Source organism: Podarcis pityusensis, assembly GCF_964106645.2.
Source record: "Podarcis pityusensis genome assembly, chromosome: 10".
Classification (NCBI taxonomy): Eukaryota; Metazoa; Chordata; class Lepidosauria; order Squamata; family Lacertidae; genus Podarcis; species Podarcis pityusensis.
The window spans coordinates 19,033,592-19,056,554 of NC_138035.1; the positions used below are offsets into that span (position 1 = coordinate 19,033,592).

General features: G+C 40.5%; 1 protein-coding gene across 7 annotated transcripts in view; it reads left to right on the top strand.

Moving 5' to 3' along the window:
* Positions 1–344: 344 nt before the first annotated feature.
* Positions 345–22,963, top strand: part of DCP1B (decapping mRNA 1B) — a 35,912-nt gene continuing 13,293 nt past the window's right edge. The window contains exons 1-6 of one of the 7 annotated variants that reach the window (XM_080971597.1): positions 596–734; positions 2,138–2,276; positions 2,828–2,868; positions 4,886–5,013; positions 17,013–17,079; positions 20,817–20,952. In XM_080971597.1, coding sequence (XP_080827723.1) covers positions 2,241–2,276; positions 2,828–2,868; positions 4,886–5,013; positions 17,013–17,079; positions 20,817–20,952 — 408 coding nt within the window. In that variant the 5' untranslated portion in view covers positions 596–734; positions 2,138–2,240. Of the gene's footprint in view, positions 735–2,137; positions 2,277–2,827; positions 2,971–3,065; positions 3,223–4,885; positions 5,014–17,012; positions 17,080–20,816; positions 20,953–22,963 lie in introns of those variants that run through there. The other 6 variants (XM_080971598.1, XM_080971596.1, XM_080971601.1 and 3 more) reach the window with 6 other exon arrangements.

The following is a 22,963-nucleotide window of genomic DNA, read 5'->3' on the forward strand; positions in this document are numbered from 1 at the left end:
GGACCTGCTAACATCATGGAAGTCCCTCTAGAAAAAAGGTGGCAACTGGATTCCTCAACATTTTATGAATTTGCCTTGTAATTTTTAAAACTATTTGAATAAAAATAGTAACAATAGTGACTATGTTTCTCCTTATTTTGCTAAATGCTTTAATTTGGCATTGACTGGCAGATAACGTGTGATACAATAACACAATCGTTGGTTTGTGGTTTCATTTCTTGTTTTACACAGAAGTATGAAAACAACTTCCTAGATTGTAAAAAAAAAAAGAAAAAAACCCGTTGTTGAGTTTGGGTTTTTATTTTAGCTTTTTGCAGGCAGCATCTTTGCTCTTCGTGTTTTTCCTTTATTTTTAACGTGGGTCTCGTAAGGGATAAACCACAGGCCGAGGGTCTTTGAGATGACCTGTTGCCAGTGGCAACAATCTAGCGCTCCCGACTCGGTGCTCGATCACCAGGACTGGGTTTTCCCCGGTCGTGGCGCTGAGGGAACAGGCCGGCGCGTTCCATCTCTCTCTTCTTCTCGGCTCTCGGCTAGTCGTGTCTGTCCCGCGCTCTAAGTGTTGTTTTCACGGAGGCAAGATGGCTGCGGCGGTGGCCGGGGCCGCCTTACTGGGCAAGGGGCTGGACATCAGCCTGGCGGCACTGCAGCGGCACGACCCCTACATCTGCAGCATCGTAGACGTGGCCAGCCAGGTGGCGCTCTACACTTTCGGGCACCGAGCCAATGAGTGGGTGAGGAACCGAGTGTCATCGCGGGGTGGTGGGTGGTGGTGAAATGGGGCAGAGATGGAATAAAGCACCTGCCACTTTAAATCAACCAACGTCATCCTTGCGCCGTAAATTCTGTAGTGCAGGGGCGGCTGGGCTGGCGAAATCGTTCTTAAAGCGTCTGCGCAGATGAAACTTGGTGGGAGACACTTTCCCTGGCTTTTTAACTTGTTCTTCCGCTCATGCGCTTTAAGCGGCTGATGCGTGACTGCAGCCCGGGCAAACAGGGCGGAAGGGGAGGATGGACGAGTAAACCATGACATCTAGACATAGCTGCCAACTTTTCCCCTTTTTTAAGGGAAACCCCCTTATTCCGAATAGGATTCCTCGCAAGAAAAGGGAAAAGTTGACAGCTATGCATCTAGAGCAGGTCGATACCGAGCTTGCTTGCATTTATAGGACTAACCTCATAATGAGTTTACCTGGAGAGGACAGTAAACTTGGAGATGCTTGGGGAGAAACTAAGGCTGCAGCCCTGGTGTCCTATACTCACTTGGGTTTAATTCCCGTTGAAGTTAATGTGGCCTACTTCTGAGTATAGGCTTGTGCTTAGCTGGGACTGTACCCTGATAAAGTGGGGCTTACTTATGGGTATACAGTACATTGACAAGATTGCATTGTTTATCTGCTTTTTAATTAGTGTTTGAGTTTGACCAGATCTAGGAGAAACAGCTACTTGGGCCAGCATGCTCAAAATGCAGTGTGCAATGCTGCTTTTCCCCTGGGCTGGCTGCTTGGTTTGGTGCTTGTAGGTACTGGACTGAGACAAGCAGCTCCTTGAAGCAACAGCTCCTTGGGCCAGTGTGCCCATCACAGGGTGTGCAAGACTGCAGTAGCTGCCTCCTTTGTCTCCTCAAACTGCCTGGCTATGGTCGCCCAGTTTAGCACAGCAAAGACTAGACCCAGGTGCAGCTCCCTGGCCAGCATGCCCAACAAAAGCAGCTTGCAGTGGTGCCAGACAGGCCCGTGCAGAGGGCAGGGGGTAGCTGGGTACATTTGTCCTGAGCTTTGGAGGGCTACGCTGGCTTTGGGGCTCCACCAGAGGCCTGCTGGACATACACTGTCTTGCCAAGAATGTGCCTCCCAGCCAACCGAGGACTTAATGGGTGAAACGGCCATGGGTGAAGCAACAATACCTGTGGACCTGCGTTACTGCATACTAGTGTATAGTGTCAGATCAGATTTGGTGCCCCTACTTCAGTGGCACATCTTATGAAAAAGGCTCCTTCCCTGGGCCTCAGACAAGCTTTGCATGGGCCTGGTGCCAGATGTCTCTTCATGCTCTGTGGACTGGCTGCTTAGTTTAGTGAAGGCACACAAGCACAGCTCTGGTTGTCCTGGAAGTTCAGAGTTTTCTTTTTTTAAAGGAGGTTGGCCAGAATGATGCCTGGGCAGTATACTGGACAGTAGCATATTACGTGTTGGCAGTGAGACCTTATGGAAGCGTGAGCCCTCAGCAATTTACTAGCCATGCAGACTCCTGATGCCAGCCCTGCTGTAGCCATGGTACAGTATATGTTTAGAGCCTAGATTGCATGAAAATGGAGTTTCACATTATCCAAAAATACAGAGATAATCTTGCTTTATTTTCTACTCAGTGTCTGCTCTTGCTTCAGCCACAGTAGGACAATTTGTATAAAGTGTCTAATATGACCCGGGCAAACAGGATTGTTAGTTTAGGAAAGGAGGCATTTTCTACCCCAAAATGGGAAAGCAGCTGTGTTATAACAAATGAGCTGGCATCTGGGCTTAATTCTTCATTGAAAAGGCTTGTTTCATAAGTTATGTTTCTAGTGCATATATACAGAGCACATGTTAAAAGAGGGGGGGGGGAGGAATACTGTAAATGTGTGCTTAGAAAAATGTATACAGTGATATAAAAGACATGTACATACCAGAAAGCCAGTGTTCAATTGATTCTTTAAAATCACATTTCATCACCTGTAACATTTGAAACAGCCCCCAATTTTGTCTGTTTGTCTGCTTATGCTTTGCACTAATTCACTTAGGTGGCTTTTATTCTGTCTTTAAAATGATGCATTTTTAATTGATTTTAGGAAAAGACTGATGTGGAAGGAACACTGTTTGTTTACACAAGGTGGGAAGTTTATTAATTTTAATATCAGTGTTTTAAATTCACACCATTCTCATACTACAAAAAAGAAGCACAGAAAAGTGATATCATTGACTGGATCAAGAGGTACAAGTTTTTGAATTGCATGGAACTCTTCATCACTTATGAAGGTTGAAAACATATATTGGAAATTAAAGATACTTGGTCTGATGTTAGCATGATAAGTGTAGAATTATTTTTTTTTTAAATACTGCAAATTGATGAACCTTGATGAAGAGAATGACTCCCCATACCTTTTCTCCTAAGATAATAAGGCAGTGAAAAACTTATAACAAGGTGTAAGGAGGAGGTTTCTGTGCAGACTAAACAAAGTATCAGGCAAATATTTCCGATGTCAAAGTTTTATGATACCGCACCCTCTTTTAAACTTACTAGATTTTCCCTACAAATAATATTTAGAACCTTCTTATATATTTCTTATATTTTGAAAAAAAATGAACTAAATAATAATAAAAATAAGAACAATGTGAAACACAAGCTTGCTACTAATAGGAATAATAAATTGTAAAGCGCTGAAAACCCTATAAGGAAGGTCAGTACAGTCGTACCTTGGTTTTTGAACAGCTTAGTTCTTGAAAGTTTTGGCTCCCGAATGCCGCAAACCCAGAAGTGACTGTTCTGATTTGCGAACTATTTTTGGAAGCCGAACGGCCAATGGGGCTTCCACAGCTTCCGATTGGCTGCAGGAGCTTCCTGCAGCCAATCAGAAGCCATGCTTTGGTTTCTGAACATTTTGGAAGTCGAACGGACTTTATTGTGTTGTTATTCTTGTATAGCCTAAAGGCAGCTGAGACCAAGAAAACAGTGGCTTGCCTACAGAGTAATACCTGGCAAGTTGATTCCAGAGATTTGAACCGAATATTTTCCAGTTCAAATTCATACATTCCACAATTCAGACTGTTAAAAACCACTTCAGACTGTCAAAAAGTAAAATGAGGAACAGAGATAAGAGAGTATTTTTCTGCATCTATTTCTGGAAACCATTTTATAAAGACAGTTTTATTTATAACCTGCTGGTGCTGCAAGTTAGGGGAGAAATAAGTGTGTTTTTTAAAATGTTGAAAGTAAGCCTTCTGTTAGGAATAAAAGTAAAATGAACTGAACAAATGAATCTTATAATTCTCTGATTATCATCATGTTTGCTGCTTTCTATCACTTCCACCCTTTGTTTCATTTTCTGTCACCTCCCTTCCTGTAATGCACATTCCTAGTGGCTTCAGGGTACAGGGACATCCTTGGAGGACTACCAAACTTGGAATGTCTCCCACCCATTAAGCCAGTGTCTTTTCACTGGTATCAAACATGGTTCAAAATTGGAACATTCTACATGTACCCATTTTAATAACCATGTGTTGAAAAGGTTAAAAAAGGCAAAGGTGAAAAATGGGAATGAAGGCCCTCTGTGTAGCGAATTTCCTTAGTGTGCCCATTCTTGCCTCATCATAAAAAGGAAGTTATAATGTAAAGAGTCCAACTAATACGACACTGTTAAAGTGGAGCAGGCCTCTGATGGTTAAAGTGTATGTTTGGGCACAGTGCTTTGTATGCACAAGAGATTCAGATATTTTTAAAAACGGTTCTTTCATATATTGGTTTTTAACTAGCTGAGCTCTTGTTAGGAGCACTGTTGCTTAGCCCTCACAAACTGTATCTTTTGTATTTAAATAATAATAAGGTAACTGCAGGTAAACTGCAGAAGCAGTGAATTAAAACAAGATATGTAAATTTCTAAAGTAGTAGAGGAGGATATTGATTATAACAGTGAGAGGGTGCCGTTCTAAGAGGAAGAGGTGTCTGACCTGTACTGAAGTTGGTAAAAAAATAAAAATGCTGCCCCCCCAAAAGCCAAGTCTTTTCTTAGGCTTTCAAATACTTTAGTAAAAAATATAGCCATACCTATAGTACAAAGTGTTTTAAAATATAATTTCATTCAGTTATTTTTCATTGACTGTGGAGGGCTTTATTTCTGATCGTTTTTCAGATCAGCTTCACCGAAGTATGGATTCACTATTATGAATAGGCTGAGTATGGAAAATCGGACAGAACCCATAACTAAAGATCTGGATTTCCAGTTGCAGGACCCTTTTCTGCTTTACAGAAATGCCAGATGTGAGTAACACTTTCATGCATTAACTAAACTCATTCTTGGGGTTGAAGTATGCTTCTTCCAAGCTGCTTCTTGAAAATCTCTGTGGAAATTTTCAAAACTTGAAAAAGTAGTTTTAAAATTTCTTACTTTTCAAGAAAGCAGTTGAAAATCCTGGATTGGCTGCACTAGCGAGTTCTCCAAGGGAAACTCCATATCCAGCTATTCCTTGAAGAGAGTTGCAAAGAGTCGATCAGTGGCACTTCAAAGCACTGCAGAGGGTTATTTGCAAGCACCCAGGATGGTGCTTTGATGTCCTGACTTTTGCTAGGACTTCAAAGCGCTCCATCATTTGATGTCATTGTGATGTCAGGTGACTGCTGTGAGAGATAGGGTATATAAGGATACGGCCCGCAGCCAGATCCAGTTCTTCACCCCTGTTGTATAGCAAGTTCCTGGGTTCTCTAGCACAAGCAAGAAATGGGTATGTTCATACAGGTGGGCTCAATAACTCCCATTGAGATATGTGATAAACTCATGTTTATAGCAGCAAGGGCTTAATCAGTGATGCTGATATCTTTCTAGTGGTCTCAGTTTATAGGTATTTCTTTGAAGGATTTTTACTCTGCTCTTCAGCTGATAAAGGTTCCCACTTGTCCTGAAGGATGACTGTGTTGCCTTGGCTGCCTTCTAACACTGAGGAGGCTGGATGCCTCAGGCTGCTGATTTTAGATGTCACAAAAGGGTATCAAATTGTTAGTTATTCTAATTACTACTATTATTATCAGTAGTATTAGCCACGTATTTTTACTGCCAGGAAAAGGTTCTAATGGGATTTTCTGCCTCGGGTGCCAAAATAACTTCGCTGGCCTTGGGTACTAGGCCCTGTGACTTGTTGGGGTGTATGGGGTGCAATTTATTCCTCCTCAGGGAGGAAAATGTCTTGAGCCAACCTTTATCGTGACAATGAAATTTTGTTAGTACACCAGCCATGTGTCTTATCCAGCAACCCAACCTACAGAATAGTCTGCATGAGTCATGAGCAGGCTTGCCAAAATAATGAGAGAAGCGCTAGTTTAGAACCCCATGGTGGGAAAAGCAGTGACAGGGGCATTTGGGCAGAGAAGAAGCAGGGAGTGGAAAGAGTATATACTCCCCCCCCCTTCAAATTTCCCTGTCCCATGCCTGCCTGCCTGCCTGCCTTTTAATGTGGCATTAGGGTTCGTTTAAACAACATTTGCATGTAATTTGTAGTTAGTAGTTCTTTATGTAACACTAGCATCTAGCAACCCTGAACAGCTTGTAGTTCTGTTGTGCTTTCACAAATGCATATTAATAAACAATCCATCTGCCTAAGAGATTACAGCATTCTCTAGGTTTTAAATACCAAATTAGACTCATAGGCATAACAAACACTTGAAGAGGATGAGAAAAGCTGGGTTGTTTTCTGTTGTGTTTGTACACATATGGGTTACCCACACCATATAGTGATATCAAGGACTGATTTTTCTCTTCCATTTTACATGTTGGCCTTGAGGAAATGTGGTGTCCCAAGAACTCTTTAGAAAGCAGGGATTCTGTACACTTGGGATTCAGAGCACTTTTGGACATGGGACCAATGCAGATGCAATCTTTATGCTCCCTCTTTCCCATAGTTGAATGCCTGTGGGAATGCATGATTTGCCCTCCACAAATCTCCTCTCCTCTCTTGGGCACAAATGCTACCCTTGCTCTTAATCATGGTTAAAGGAATTAAGCACTAATCATAAACAGGGATCAGCCTGGATTTGAAACCATACAGCGAAGGTAGTCATATAAATAAGCCCATAAGTTATTAACCTGTTGCAGCTGGCACAGGAAGGATGGAGAGCAGTAGCAGACAGCATGGTGGAACGGCACTTCTCATCCGACCTGTCAGTTGCATTGCTGCTGCTTACAGGAAGTAGAGGGGGAGGGACAAAGTCCAATCTGGCATTCCTGCTGGTGAATTTGCAACACACTGAACTGGTTTCCACCTCGTCTCTTCCCCCTCTACCTCCCTGTAAGCACTGGTGATGTGACCAACTGGAGGTCAAGTCAGTGACCATAACCATGCTGACCTCAACTGATGAAGCTCTGCCCCACTTACAATAGCTTGATGTGTGTGTCAAAGGGTAGTGTTTAAATATAAGGCTGTTTGGTTGTAGTAGTAGTAGTAGATGACAGCATATTTAAACAGCAAACTATTCAGCAAAATAAAGTGAGATGTCTTAGGTCAATTAGTGAGCAAAATAATATAAGACAGCAACATTGCATCACAGGAGGGCCAGAGAAAATCCTCCTCCAAGCTAGAGGATTAAAGGAATACTGTCACCAATTCTCTATCTTGCAGTCTTAGTGGGTAGAAACCTGACATACAATGAGAAATAAAAAATAAAGAAACAGAAAGCTAGTGTTCCCAAACTAGAATAATACAGAGTGCCCTTGACACCACCCCTTGCTAACTATTAGTATCACAACGCAAAGACTCTTAACTTTCTGCACTGCTTCCTGTCCCATCCATCCCATATTTAAATAGCAAAAGGAAAAAGAGAGAGGTTTGTGCCTCTCTTTGGGTTTAGGGATGCCTGCAATGCATTCTGAACCATTGCTTAACCTTCGTCTCCTCCTTACATCATGCCAGTGGCTATTGCAGCACTGTTCCTTCCTATGCTGCTGAACGAATGCGAGAATCCCTGGGCCACATCAGAAGAGCTTGTTTTGCACCTCCTCCTCATGCTAGTGTTATCCCAGATTCCAGAGAGTGCAGCTGCTAATGGTGTTTCCTCCCTCGCCCCTTTCTATGCAATGCTGGGCTTTGCCTGAAAACCAAAGGCCATAATGTCTCCATTACAAGTGAATTTATAAGGTATTAACACCAATAGTTGAGAGCGATTAGGAAGGAAAGAGGAGTAATGTTTGCCAGCTTTGTAAAACAAGCCCTCAAAAGTTACTAGCCTTCAAACATTTTTACAAGTGTGCTGGGGGCTAACAGAGGCGGAAGAGAGAGACACATTTCTGCTGCCCTCTTTCAGCTGCCTGTTTCGTTTCACACTAAACACAGAGGAAGGACACAGGGCTCCATCCCTCCTTTCCCAGGCTGCTCACTTCCTTGTATGGAATTCCTGGTTGCCGACGGCTACCGAACTGATTATTAAATGCAAGGCTGGGCTAAGGCATGTGAGACTTGGCTCACATTAAGCTCTTATCTGCATAGCTTGGCATTACTGTTGTTCTGACTAAGTGTGCACATGTGCTGTTGCCATGGATAATCTTGGTGTCTTTTTCTGGAGCGTGCAAGATCAAGGCTGAGAACAAAATAACTGCTACAGTTGTTGAAGAACAAGAAGTAGAAAATTCCTTCCCCTCCTTGTTCTGTAAAAAGCATTCATTTCTGTTCCTCTTGCTTGCCATCTGGTTAGGAACCCTGGATATTATGACACCCTTAACCAGCCAACATCAGCAGTGGTTTTTGTCTATCTTCAGTCTTCTCTAGATTTCGTTAGAGTGGACTATGAATAGTTGTTATAGCAAGTCTCGTTATAAAAAATTAGGAAACAAAATGTTTTGAAATAAAAATGTGATCCATCTGAGCTGAACTACTTTTTAAAGTCCCATTTGATTTCAGTAGGACAAAACTAGCCATGCATTGAACTTCCCCCCTGAGATCAACGGGACTTGAAAGTGCTTGATTTTAGCTCAAAGTGCCCTGGGTGCAAAATGTGGTTGATAATTGACCCTGATCACATCTCCATATCCATTGGATACTTGCTAAAATATGCTTACTATTCTAGTTCATCCTCACATAATGGCCCAGTTCAGAATATATTATCTCAGCTCCTTTGCTCCTCCCTTTGTGGCATGAACCAGGAAGTATCTAATTAACTACAGTGTTCATTTTTGTCTAAACCAGGGGTTGTCATCCTGGTTCCTACTGCCCACTAGTGGGCGTTTCAGGATTCTGGGTGGGCGGTAGGGGGTTCTACGGCCCAAGCTGAATCCTCCTTCCATCGAGCACTGGTGGGCGGTAAGGAAATTTTACCATCAAGAAAGATGCATTAGTGGGCGGTAGGTATAAAAAGGTTGACTACCCCTGGTCTAAACTATGGCTGCCAGCTGTGTCTGAACTCTAAATTTCCAGCTTTGGAACAAGCTGGGATCTATGATTGAGGATGCTGACTTATTCCAAAGCTGGCAACCATAGTTTCCCAGTATAGATGGAACAAAAAATTGTGGTTAATTGCAGACTTTCTGGGTAGATGGTTGGCACTGTGAAGGAGCGAAGGGGCTGTTTGCATGGGCAAAAGGCTTGTTCATATCTTGTCTTAATAAGCCACAATATGATGGTCCAAACACAACTTTGCTTTTAAATACTTAAAATAATTGTTTGCTATTTTTCTTAAACTGGATTCTTTTCCCTCTCTACCCCTCCAATTCAAAAGAAGTTCTATTCTAGGGGTAAATACACTTCATAACCTCAGCTGTAATCAGGCGTAGATTCAATAATAGTTATTTGCTTGGACTAGCTAACTATAGCCTAGAAGCAAAATTAGTGCTTACTGTAAGAAAATTACCTCTTTATGCCCTTCCATTAAATTGGCTAGTACTTATATTCTTCAAATAACATTTTTTTCTGTTGTATATTATTTTGAATAACGTATTTTTGTATACATTTCAGCCCTGGTTAAACTATTCTGTGTAATATAAAAATGAGCACTTGATATATTCAAGCATAATTCTAGCAATAACAGAACTTTGAACGTCAAGTAGGAGGACTAAACAACTAAATGAAACCCTAACCCTTCGCTTAGGCAGTATTTGAAGTCAGTTTGGTTTCATTATACATGTGTATCTGTAGGTATCAAATGTAACAGAGATCTGTTAGTAATGGCAAGGGACAGAAGTTTTGCTCCTCGGGAGTAAAATACTTCCATGCTGTAAAGAGAAGTATTATAGTGTGGGTTACTAGTATATAATTTCCCTGAACAGGAACTTTACTTCAACTGTGTTGTGCAAACAATTCTATATTGTTACAGTAGACTATCACAGAACTCTAAGTTGAAAAGTTCCAAAAGGTCTTCTAGATTAGTGGCTTGTATATTCAGTAAATATTACATTATGGGTCTTATGGGCAGAAATAAACTGAGATGACATTGCAGGGCAAATTGAATAATGGGACATCAAACTGTTACAACAGTGTGCTCAGCCTTTTCTGTTATGCAGGTCTAAAAACCACAGTTTTGCTACTTGTTGGTCTGACAGCAAACTTTCCCCCCTGGTATAGAAACATAGATTTAGAAATGTGTGCTTTTAGAGAAAGAAGACCTGTTTCAGTTTTAAGTCATGCACCAGCTGTACTGTGTATTTTTATGTATAGACCATCATATGACATATCATATTTCATAGGGTGGCTTGCCACTTGAAGAACCTCCTGAGGAGCCTGTTTTCCCCTAGAACACATATTTAAAGCTGCTGGTATAGAACCACTTTCCTGCTCTGAGGTAGACCTGTATACGAAGCAAACAATATCCACATTATACTCATTGCCTATAGATTTCTTGGTACTCTAGTACAAGTCTTCTCCATTGGATGTCTTATCTAAACTTTCAGCACATTTTGACCTAGGCTCCCAGCACTTGTTGGAGAACCATTGATAGATCATTCTGATACACCAAAAATACCAATTCATTACAGTATCCATCTTCATTAATATTCAGTATTGTATCAGAGCAAAACTATGCCATGTGAGAAGAGGTTGAATGAAGTGCTTAAGATAACAATGCTATGCAGATTGTCAACGGCTGGTGCTGATTTTGCAATGGTTCTCCACTCTTGGAGGTAAAATCTGAGGGGTGGTATGAGAGGCACTTTTTGAGTTTTCTGCTAGTATGGATGGTTCCGAATTCATAAAAAGACTAATGCAGTACACTGTACAGTGCCAGAGGTTCCCTTTCTCGATTTCAAAACATAGACAGTACAGTTTAGTCTGGACATATTTTGTTGAGAAAATATGGCCAACTGTGGCCATATTGGACATTTCTTTGAGATAAGATAGGCCTTTCCAAGTAGACTGGACAGTTTTATTTGAAAAAGGAGACACTATTCTTGTTCCATACTGTTATTATATACCCATTATGAGAGGTTCTGTATTCTGATTTTGTGCAAACATTTAAAAGTAATCAAAATTATTTGTGACCATGTACTGAGTAATTTTGAAAAATGAGAAATTAGAAAACAAAAATCTCTGACACAGTGAGCATTTGGAAACCAGTCTTGTTATCACAATTTTAAGAAGTTAGACGTCAGTTCTCTGCCAAATTATGTAGGCATATTTATTTCTGAAACTGCCTGTCTCTGTAAGTACTCTGGGAATTCTCAGTTCTAAAGACCTTTCTTATAAATTTAGAAATAGAATTTTAGAATATTTCACCTGCAGATACCAAAATATTCACTCTATTTTTTCAGATATCATAAAATACAGTTATCTTTTCATTGAGTTTTGTATATCATGTTGCTATGGGTCCTTACCTCCAGGTGTGATGTAGAAGCAACTGAGTTGGGTTTCATGGACCATCTTGCCAGTATACTTCACTCCAGGCTCCCCTGGGTGGTGCGTAGGAAGTGGACGATAAGCTGTAGTTGCTTGCCGAACAATGGTCTGAAACATCCTGTTCTTCAAAATGAATTTTCACAGTCCAAACGGATAGATGGCAACTCTTTGCGTGGCAGTGACAATTTCATTAGAAGTATTCAAACCTAGTAGCTGGAAAATTTGCAAAAATTGTACATTTTTGTTAAAACTCCCAAAGGCAGCCCGAAGGAAACCACTTTACAATCTGAGCGATATCTTGTGTGTCGCTCCTTGTTTTTTTCAGTTCTTCCCAGTCTTTTTCTTGCGATCTGTGCCTTGTGCTTGCTTAAAATCCTTCTCCTCTGTTAGTTTTACAGGGAAAACTTGGACTGAGAAGTGAGGATAATAGGCTCCATCTGCCTGTCAGTTCATCACCTCCCTGAGTCATAGAGGTCTCTGGTTTTCATACATCACCACCACTGTCTCTGATAATGTACCCTTGTATTTGGAGGAATATGTCTTTCTAAAGGGGTTCTTGGACTTTCTGGACTTCACCCAGAGAGAAATTTTCATCAAATGAATGAATTACATTTTTTTTTTAATGAGAACCAGGCCAATAGAGTTACAAAACGGTGATACACACGAGTCTTATGCAATGCATGTTTGATGCATATTTTGCAGTGCGTGTCTAGATCCTTTCATCTATATGCAATGTGATAAAGTGCCTGTTTCAGTGCCAGCCCTGAAAACTAGCCTTCTAACATTTTTCAGCGATTAAAAAATAACTCCCGGATAACATCTCCTTAAAAGGAAAGGAATGCAGTTTACCCTATAAGTATGCAACCTTTCCAGTGAAATTAATCTGAGATTGCAAATGGCTCCACAGACTGATGAGTGAATAAGCTTGTTTTTGTGTCTGGGATTGTAAATCATTCAGGGGCAGCATGCTTTAAATGATGGTGTTGCCTTAACTTTATATTCAGATACTATGCATGTGGTTAGTAGTCTGTCCCAGCCAGGAGACTGCCCTATTGTAAACATGCATTCCTTACTGGGTCACACAGTGCTCAAGATACCGTTGAAAACCCCACTCACTCCTATCTGTATTGCATTCATTTAAAGTGCTACTTTGCATTTCTGAGCCTGCAATCCTGTGGCATTTGAGCCATTTTTATTTTTTTTTATGAAAGCAGCCAGGGCACTGTTAAGGGAACTTAAACACCATTATAGGATTATAAATCCCTTTTCTTCCAAGCAGAAGTTAACCACAGATTTCTTGAGCTAAAGAGAGATTTGCACTCTTGGTAATAAATCTAATCCAATCCATAACTTGTCACAAGAGATGGATTTAATTTGTTTTGAGGCATCTGGTTTAGGTAATCATTTTTGGATTGTGATATTTAAGTATGTAACAACTCTTGCCCATATAACACGTGTGCAGGTACCACCAGATTCAATAAACATGCATAAGTGTGGTGTCATATGGGAGTCCTAATGTGAAATAGAAGTGACGTGTGCTGCACTGGTGAACTTAACACTCCGTGAAGGAAAATGAAGAGCAAGCAGTTCAAAATGTATTCTTTTCTGATCTATTTAAATAAGAGAGGAATTGAGAACTGGTGCCATAAGGAGATGGCAGGTATATTTGGCCTATGCAACACTACTGCACTCTAGTCAAAGGGAGAATTGCAGGGAGACTCTCTGCCTTAGACAATAGGTCAGGAGTCCAGCAAATAAGTTGATATTCTCTGGCCTCTTTTACAGCTTCCAAGATGGGTTTTCTTGCTGGTCTGGACAAACTGCTATTGCTTTCTCGGGATTTGAGTCTGACACTGTTAGGAATGCATTCTGCTCCAGTCCTTTGCCCTTTGCAGGTCATGTGGGGTACCAGTTCATCAAATGTGATATCCATCACATTTATATTTTCAAGTGAAGAGACTTCTCATGTTGATTTTTCTAGTTCTGTGTACCTTAAGGCATTTTGCATTTGACACTTTATGTTATGATAAAAATAAACAAATCAATTCATGCTTTTTATGGTTTTAAACTGTTGTTGAAAAAGTTCAGGCTTAACAGAGTGCATTTAAAAAAACACTATCCAGTTGTGTAGGAATATTAAAATATTTCCCTGGGGAGAGCTTTTGCTCAAAGTGCATTGGGATCCTTTCACAGAAGTCGTTCCCTTGCACTATTTTGGACCCCACAACCACATTTTTATTGTGTTCATCTGTTTGTGCTATCCTGTTGTGATTCTTCAGGACTCAGTATTGTTCCCATATTACGGATGTAGGGTGAGTAGCTGAGGCTGAGATATGGTGGCTTTCCAAAGACTGCATAGTAAATTCATTTCTGAGGTGAGATTTGAACCAGTGACTTCCTGAATTCCAGCTCAAGCTCTAGGCCTCTTTGTTATACTAGCATTCTTGCAGTTTTTAGTTAGAATTTATTGCTGAGCATAAAGAGGACTAATAAAGAATTGAGAATATTGTTGAACAGTTGTGTGAAGTGGATTCTTTGTAGGTCTGTTCATAGGAGCCAATTCCTAGGGACCAAGGTCCCTTCGGGGGGCCCTCCCCCATAAAATAAAATTTGAGGAGGCTGGCTCCCCCCCAAATTTGATGGGAATTGCCATTCAAATGGTATGGTGTGCCACATCATCTGATTGGTTATGCATAGCGGGGCTCCCCCCCCCCCGGTATCCCGGTATTTTATTCAAGTTTGCATCCCTGAGTCTGTTCATATAATAGTCAAAGTGTAGCACAAGAAAAGCTGCATTGGAATAGTTTGCAATTAAGTGATTTGTGCACAGATTACCATTTTGAAGCGATTAATCATCCAAGTAATTTTTCTGAAGAACAGGAATGCCGCAGAAATTTAGAATCGCATTGACAGACTGATACAGAAAATACTTCAGCCCCATGTACAATTTCTGCTTAAGCACTCAGGCAATGCTTTTAAAAAGCCATTTCGCAAATTCAAAACATTATGTTAGAAATGGCCCTAAAATGAAGCAATGTTAAGTAGTGAAGGTATACACTAAAAAAGAGAGAAGCAATACACTGTTGGTGTATTTCACAGGTTAAGATGAATTGTTCTTGTCTGTAGTCTTCAGACTGCTCACTTGCACATTAATCCCATTGACTTCAGGGGAGAACCTTGACATTAAACAGTGTATTTTGCCCTAATCCATTGAACAGCATGTGCAGCTAAGGCTCTTCATAAACCATGGAAGGCAAGACAGTAAGCACAAGCTGTTCTGCAGTTTGTAACAAGAAAGGACCAATTGCACGTGACAGTACTCAGTTACCGGGTCTTGGGTCACATGACACAAGCTGCAGCGCAGTCTTTCAAAATAGGAGATTGAACCCTAACCTTATTCACTGTCTTGTTCAAAGGCGAAATTGCATCCTTTCATTACTGAAAACTCATTTCTCAAGCTGCACTCTCATTTGTCAGCAAGTCTCTTTTTGGAAAAGCATGTTGGCTATACACAGCAAGAGAAAATAAAGAATGCTTAGCTGGGGGAAAGTAGGAAACATTCTCTTTGTTGCTTGTTGAATTAAAAAATGTCACAGGAAACATTTATGGTGATAAAATATGATGATGTAAATAGAATAAAAAATTGTGATGTAAATATGAAGTGCAAATTAAAACAATCTTTAGGTAATTAAAAATAATTCTAGCCCTAAAATAACATCTCTGACTTGGCAAACAAGCTTAAGTTTATTGGGATGTGTTTGAATGCATTTGCACAAATTCAGCATTTAATATAGGCAAGTAAAGAATATATGAAACCCAAATCTGCAATTCCCAGGAGGAGAAAGTTCAAATTGAGAACTCCCAAAGGAGCACCATGACAGCAAATGACCAATTGATCTTGTCTGGATGTACGCTTAATTTGAGGTGGTAGATTTCAGTTAGGGTCTCATATGTACAGCATATGATTTACTGCAAAGCTATAGTCTCCTTTGAGAATTAGAGCGAGTGTATTTAATAATATTTCCCTGTAATTCCTCCTGAGGTTACTTTGCTTTATAAATTAGCCCCTGGGTGCTGAAACTAAGATAGAAATTACACCTTTGGAGATTGAATAGTGCATTGATGTGGTTGTATCTGGTTTTGATCTCATGAGGGCAAATTACAAATAGTGGAGACCATGCAAGAATTGTAGGGAAATATATTATGGTAATCTATGTGCCTGCAGGTGTGTTTCCACCATCAGTGGGGGTGGAATTATTCCTTGTTTGGGCAGGAAGATGCTGCAGTAACTCAGTGCAACTGAACTCCATGCCAATTTACTTCATAGCAAACATATAGCATAGCCACCTAATTGGAATTGAGTTCCAGTGAAGTAACCTTCAAGTTAATGTGCTTAGGCACTTGATGTTCAAAAACCTAACTTTAACTATTGAGTGCACTTAAAATTGCATTGCAGAAGGTGTGACATCACGTTCTGTATTCAGATGGTCTGAGGACAAATGCTATTTTCACATTCAGCATGAAAATAAGTGCATATATCACTCCTTAATTTGGGACCTAAAATAGCTCTCATTATCACCTTCAATAGATTTTTCTGCTAAACACTTCTGGGGTGGGGCTTGTTGGCTTGTGCTTCAAGATTTAATTTCCTTTTTCTGTATAAAATGTGGACATATTGTCACAATGTAAAACCAACAACACCTCCTGAATTATGTATACAGGCGTCCTGGACCCACTACAATCTATTGTGTTAAATGCTTTATTTAGACAAGTAAAACAAAAATCTGGGACATTGATAGAAAATGTTCGGTAAAAATGGGTGCAGTCTTTTAAACATTGCTGCTATTTATAGTGATTATTTACCCCCAAATGTTCAGAACAAATCTCTTAGCAGACATCAATTTTCAGTTATTCCAGGATTTCCAGTTTACCAAAGCGATGATAGAAGGGGAGACTGTCTTTTACTCCAATAACAGAAGGTTTATAACATTGCATATACTTTGTTCTCTCTATCAACATTCCCCAACTAATCATGACCACATAACCTGATCACTCTGAAAGCACTCCAGAAAGTATCCCCAATTCCATTCCATGCAGATGGGTGAAAGTTGCCCGTTCATTCAAGGCATTGGGGCTAGTTTGCAGCAGCCAAAGGTCCAAATGTAACGTTTTCAAACGTTAATAAAAATAAATAAATGCAGACCTCATGGATGGGGCTGCGGACGGTGTTGCACAAGTAGAAATTGGAAGGACCTGGTGCGTTGGTACAGAGCCAGAACAGAAACTGGAAGGTATGGGGAGCAACCAAATATGTGCATCATATAGCAACAGGGGGAAGGTAAAATGCAACTGTTTAAGGCTTACAAAATATTTTTGAAACCTTTACAAAGCCAGAGGGTGCTGGAAAGCATTGTAATGTGTTGTTCATTGTTTGTGTTTGATGTGCATTTACAGTGTCCATTTATGGAATTTGGTTTTATGATAAGGAAGAATGCCAAAGAATTGCAGAGCTCATGAAAAAGTAAGTGCTGGTGGTCAAGGAAGCCCTTTGAGGATTTTATTTGTGATCATTTGCATGTTATAGCATTGTTCATTATATTGAAGCTGTTTAAGATTAACCCCCTTTATATTAACAGCATAAATGGGCTCATTAAAGCAGAAAAGTCAACTGACGCTGCAGTACTGTGCACACTTAAATAGCAGTAAGTCTTATTGAAATCAATGGGACTTACTTCTGAATAAAACTACATAAGATTGTACTGTGAGGCATATTTTAATTTGGACTAACGCATTTTGGAATTGTTCAGTGAAAGTTTACTTCATTGGGAGGAAAGCTCTTATTTGATAAAGACTGAGGAGGAAATAAATCACAGGCAAATGTCTATAAATTGTAATTTATTTTTATACTTTGCAGTTTATTTTGTATAGTCTATTCCTATTGATCTCACTTGCCCTGGTATATGGAAAAATATGCAACTTTATTCCCTACTTCTTTGAAGTAGGACTGTTTCTTTGAAGTAGGACTGAAGTAGGATTAACCTGCTGAAACAGGTTAGTGCCTTCAATAAAACCTGGATTATACAATTAAGCCAAGGACCATACACATTCAATAAATGTTATAAATGTGCTTACTATAGTATATAGAGATCAGGTCTTAGTATTTTTAATATATTAGTTTTATAATATCCAAACACTGATGGATAGCATCTCTTTCTAAGTGCCCTGAATGATGAAATTCCACCACGGGGTGGATTAGCTAGGTACCGGTTTGAGGGATCCTATCTGGATTGCTGAGGTCAGAGGTCCTCCAGGCCATAATCTGAGGCGGCAGTGGCTCTTTAGGGTGTCAGACAGGGTCTCTCCCATTCCTACCTGGAGATACCAGGGATCAAACCTGGGGTGTTCTACATACAAAACAAATACTGTACCACTGAGGTAAGGCCCTTCCCTCTCTCTCTTTCGTAATCCTGTAGCCATCTGTGTGGTAATGGTAGCTAGGCCACTTGCAGAGGCATTCCAGTTATTCTGGTTCCCATGTTACTTTTACACTCACTTTGTATCTAATGCCATGCTCTTGCAATTGGTCATACATATGATGTTTGGGCTGTAACTTTCTAAAGATACATGGGTGGAGTCTAGTGTAGAATCTGGTATAGGTATACTCAATTTATCATCTAAATTCTAACTCTAACCAGATGCCTGCAGCTTAGAGGATTTATCAGGGGAGTTAAATTTGCCTGGACATAACAATGGACCAGCCAATCTTTGTTTTTGCCCAGTTACATTACAGTGCAATCGCTGTGAAACGATCTACAGATTTACTTCTCCTGCTAGGCATTGATCAGGAAATTCTACAAGACCTGGAAATGGATGTACAAAAGAGTCCATCTGCTGTAGAGAAAGAGAGAAGATGTTTCACTCTAGGAAAGTCAGAGCTCCTCTTTCTCAGCATTATTATTTAGATTTTTACCCCAAAATTTCCTCCAGAGGAGCCAGAGGGCAGCAAAACATATCAATACTAATACAATTAAACTTCTAATAATATTTAAATACTTCTAATAACAATCACCTACCGTTTTATCCTATCCTGACTCACATTCACAGTGAAGTACAATAGAAAACTATAAGCTACACATTACTGCTTATTAGACATTACAGAAATATGCACAGATCACAAATTTAGTTAACATTTCCCTAACACAATTTAATTGCAGCTATAGTCTTTTTGAAAAAAGAAATAGGCATGTATCCCTCTTGTGTAGCAATTGAAAGGAGCAGAGTAATTATATTAAAAATCTCTAATATCTTCCCTTAGTTGTATTCCCCACCCCACCACATCAGAAGTGTGCAAATGCTTCCCTCATGGGGAAATTTCTGAACTTTTTCTAGTGCTGTGATACAATTTTTGAGATATACTGCACCTAATGTTCCAAATATAGTCACACAGTAGATCTATATAAAAGTCATTGTAATATTGGTAGTTTTATTTTCCATTCCCAATATTGACTTGTCTTTTTCACTTCCACTGCGCAGAAAGTTGACAGTTTCAGTGAACTGCCTACCACAACCTCAAGTTCTGTTTCTTGGGTTAGTTGCAGTCAATTCAGATCCCACCTCCATATGTACAAAGTAGTTCTGTTTTGCCCCAGTGTGCATCACTTAGCCCTTGCGTACATTAAATGCTGTGTGAAGCTTTCTTATCATTCACTCGGTTTGGAGCTAGATTCTTCTGGAACTCTTCAATTTGCTTTTGCATTTCACAGCCCAGATAACAAACTTGGCTATCTCACTGCTTACCCCTGACTTAAGAACGTTTATGAATAAAAGGTAGCATTCCCAGTACAGAACCTTTGGGTAGTTTATTGATAATTTGTCTCCTTATTTTAAACTGTTTAAAATGTCTGTTTCCTTTTCTTAAGCAGTTATTGATCCATAAGAGGTTGATATGGCAACAGTCATCTAAAACAAATATTAGCATAGCCAGCATAGTGTGTAGCCTGTGTGGGGAGTGGAAGCATATTGAGCCATGACCAATACATGATCCAGAGGAATAGGTCTGATTGATCGGCTATAGCAAAAAAAAGAAATAATCCTGTGTCACCTTAAAGGCCAATAAGACAATAAAACAGGTCTTGTTGCTCCTTGCTTTTGGTGGCGTTTGGGGCCCCATTATTTACAGATCTTTCCCCCTCCTTTCTGCTAACATAGAATACCCATCAAATATCCAATCAAAAGTAGAGTCCAAAGACTCTTGAGGATAAGAGTTGTGGGCTCCTGGATCACTGACCTCTATGAAGGTGGATTTTACATAAATCTCTTGCTGCAATGCTGGAAGAAGCAACACATTAAGCGCTCTGTCATCAGTGACTCGGATATCTGTTGTCACATGTTGTATTCAGCCCACAGTGAAATATCCGCAATCTTGACCGTTTGGTGCCTGTCCTTAACTGCTTCCATGCCTGATCAGAAAGCCTCTGGGAGCCTCAGCCTAGAACGGGAGACTGACAAAGTTGACTTGTAGCCCATGAAAGCATCTGAGGAAAGAGAGTGGAGTGCCTTATATTGACAATCCCTGTGTGGCAGTGGTGCCTTTGTCATGGTGAACAACACCACAATGGTTAATATCAGGAGCAAGAAAGAATTTATACAAGATTGCAGGAGAAGCAAGCTGTCATCTCAAACAACTGTACGTTATTGAAAGATAACTGTGGCTAATCAGCTCTCCCTGCAGTTTTTGGTGATTAAATGTCTCTCAGACTGCTAATTTTCTTCAGTAAAAGACTAGTTTGTGAGGATTTGTATGATTGTAAACCATGTTTAGTGGGTTATAATAGCAGCATTTCATCTAGTTAAAACTGCACTGCAGTTCAGCCAAGTGACTGTGTGTTAGAATTATCAGCAGTTTGCAGTAATTATAAAACAGCTGGGGCAGGAAATTGGTCATTTACTAGCAGTTAAAGACTTGTTTGTGTATATTCGCCACCCTACCATCACCAGCAATCATAAAATGAGCTGTGGTTTAATGTACTTCCCAGCCAGACGATCTGTGACTGTGTTAGGGATATTTAAGTCTTTTATGGCCCAGTGTGCACAAAATTTGAGAAATTACATTATCAACCCAGGCAAACCTTATGAGATAGCCCTTCTCCTCCAAAACAACAACCTTGGAACCATTCTTAATGTCTGCTAAATGATTTGAAGCAGCTGGAATTGAACTCCATTTTCTCCCTCATTTTTAACTTCACCCTTCATTTCCAGTTTAACTCAGCAAGAACAACTGAAAGCACAGCAGGGGGCTGGCACTGGAATTTCCCCAGTAAGCCTGAATTTGGGTGACAGCAAAGAAGTGGATATCCTACGGATGCTCAACAAAGCCAAAGATGAATATACCAAGGTGAGGCCTATCCTGTATAAAACAATACCTGCAAGTATTCTTGGATGAGACTAGATTTATCTAGATGCACTACTGTCTGGGTTCAGACTCGGTTTTGGAACTGAATCAGCTTTAGTTGCTCTGATGGATGACCTTCATTGTGAAAGAGATGGGGAGCACTACTGTGTTACTTCTGCTCAATCTCTTGGTGGCTTTTAACACTATTGCCCACAGTATCCTACTGGACTGACTCAGAGGAATTAGTATTGGAGGCACCATATTATGATGGTTCTGTCCTTACCTTCATGGCTGCGTTCTGAGTGTAGCACTGGATGAATACTCCCTGGCCCCCTGGCACTTGTGCTGTGGGGTCCTGCAGGGCCCAGTGCTATTAGCATTTATACGAAGCCATTGGGGGCAGTCAGTAGAGGTTTGTGGGCAAGATGTCATCGGTACACTGATGATACGTAGCTCCATTTCCCCATAACATCTGAATCAGGAGAGGCTGTGAAGGGTCTGAATCAGGTGTCTGAATGCAGTGGTGGGCTGATGAGGGCCAATGAACTGTGTTTGAATCTTGAGAAGGCAGAGTCTCTTTGGTTGGGTAGCTCCCATGTTCAGAAGATAGGCAAGTACTTGTTCCAGATAGGGTCACATTCCCTCCGAAGGAACAAAGAAAAACCCATTTTCATGCTTGGTATTTGTTCCCCCCCCCTTTTATTGTACAGTAGAAAAGATTGTGTAGAAGACTACACTCATACTGAAGTGGTTTCATTTTTTCTCTCTTTGTTAGAAAACATTTGTTTGAAGGATGAGTCAGTCAGTCCATGTCTGCTTCTTATTCCACCCCATCCCTCTATTTCTTTATCATAATTGGTTGCTAAGAAAATAATCTATCATAGATAATTTTATGTTCGGAAGCCCTTTGAGATACAAGAATAGCTGTCCTCTCAAAGCTGGAGATCATGTACATTAGGCTAAGCAAAGGTGACACATTTTACAGTTTTATTTGCATCAAAAGCCACTGCACATCAGGACCACCACGCTTCTCAAAATAGCTGTTTTACATTTTATCATTTTGTGACTGAATTCCATGTGATGGAATCAGCTTTTGTATCCTTCATAGACCCTCTTTGCACTGCAGTTTGGGATAATCACTAAGCAAAGAAACATGAAGTCCATTACTGGTTTTCTCAATTGCTGTTGTACTGATTATTGCTGCTGCTGCTGCTGCTTGTTTCAGTTGTGATAACTGCTTTTTATTTTTTTAACATTTGTATTATTATTTAGCTTGTGCTTTTTATCACTTCACATTCTCTAGTGATGTTTAGTAGAACAGCAAATGAAAGTATAAAGTATTTATAATTCAAATAAATAAATAGTATCCACCAGTCTAACCTGAAGCTAGATACACTCCCTTCCTTGCTGGTGTCAATGTCTTCCATCCAAAATCCTGTAAAGCTGCTGCTAGTCAATGCACCCAATTGTGAGCTAGATGGACCAATGGTCTAAAGCATCTTCCAAAGAAAAGATATTTATTCATACTGATAATGGTGCAGGCTCAGCAGCAGGCAATTAGTCCAGAAGTCATGATTCCAAGGTACATGTGGAAGGCAAGAGATGCAAAAGTGAACAGAAGCAACAGAGATGTCCTGCGGTTGTCACACCACTCGTGCCTAGCTTTTAAATACGAGGTGGGGTGAGATCACTCTCAATACACTCTCACCTCCTGATACTGCATTCAGATATGTGCTTAGCCTGGGCGGTTGTGTCTGATCCCACCTACAGAGGTGGTGCCTTCTGCTCTGCGACAAGACCCTTCTGACTCTATCTTCCCCACTGAGTCCTCCTGCTCAGACCCTCGCCCTGGCTGGTCAGGGTCCTTCTCACTCCCCAATGGGACTCTGCAGCAGGAGCAATGAAGAGAGCCAGCACATCTCTCCCCCGCCACAGTGCTACATCTGGAGTCACAAGGAGAGGACCTCCATCTTCCATTCCTGGGCACCAACCTACAAGCCCCCCCCCCCCCCGT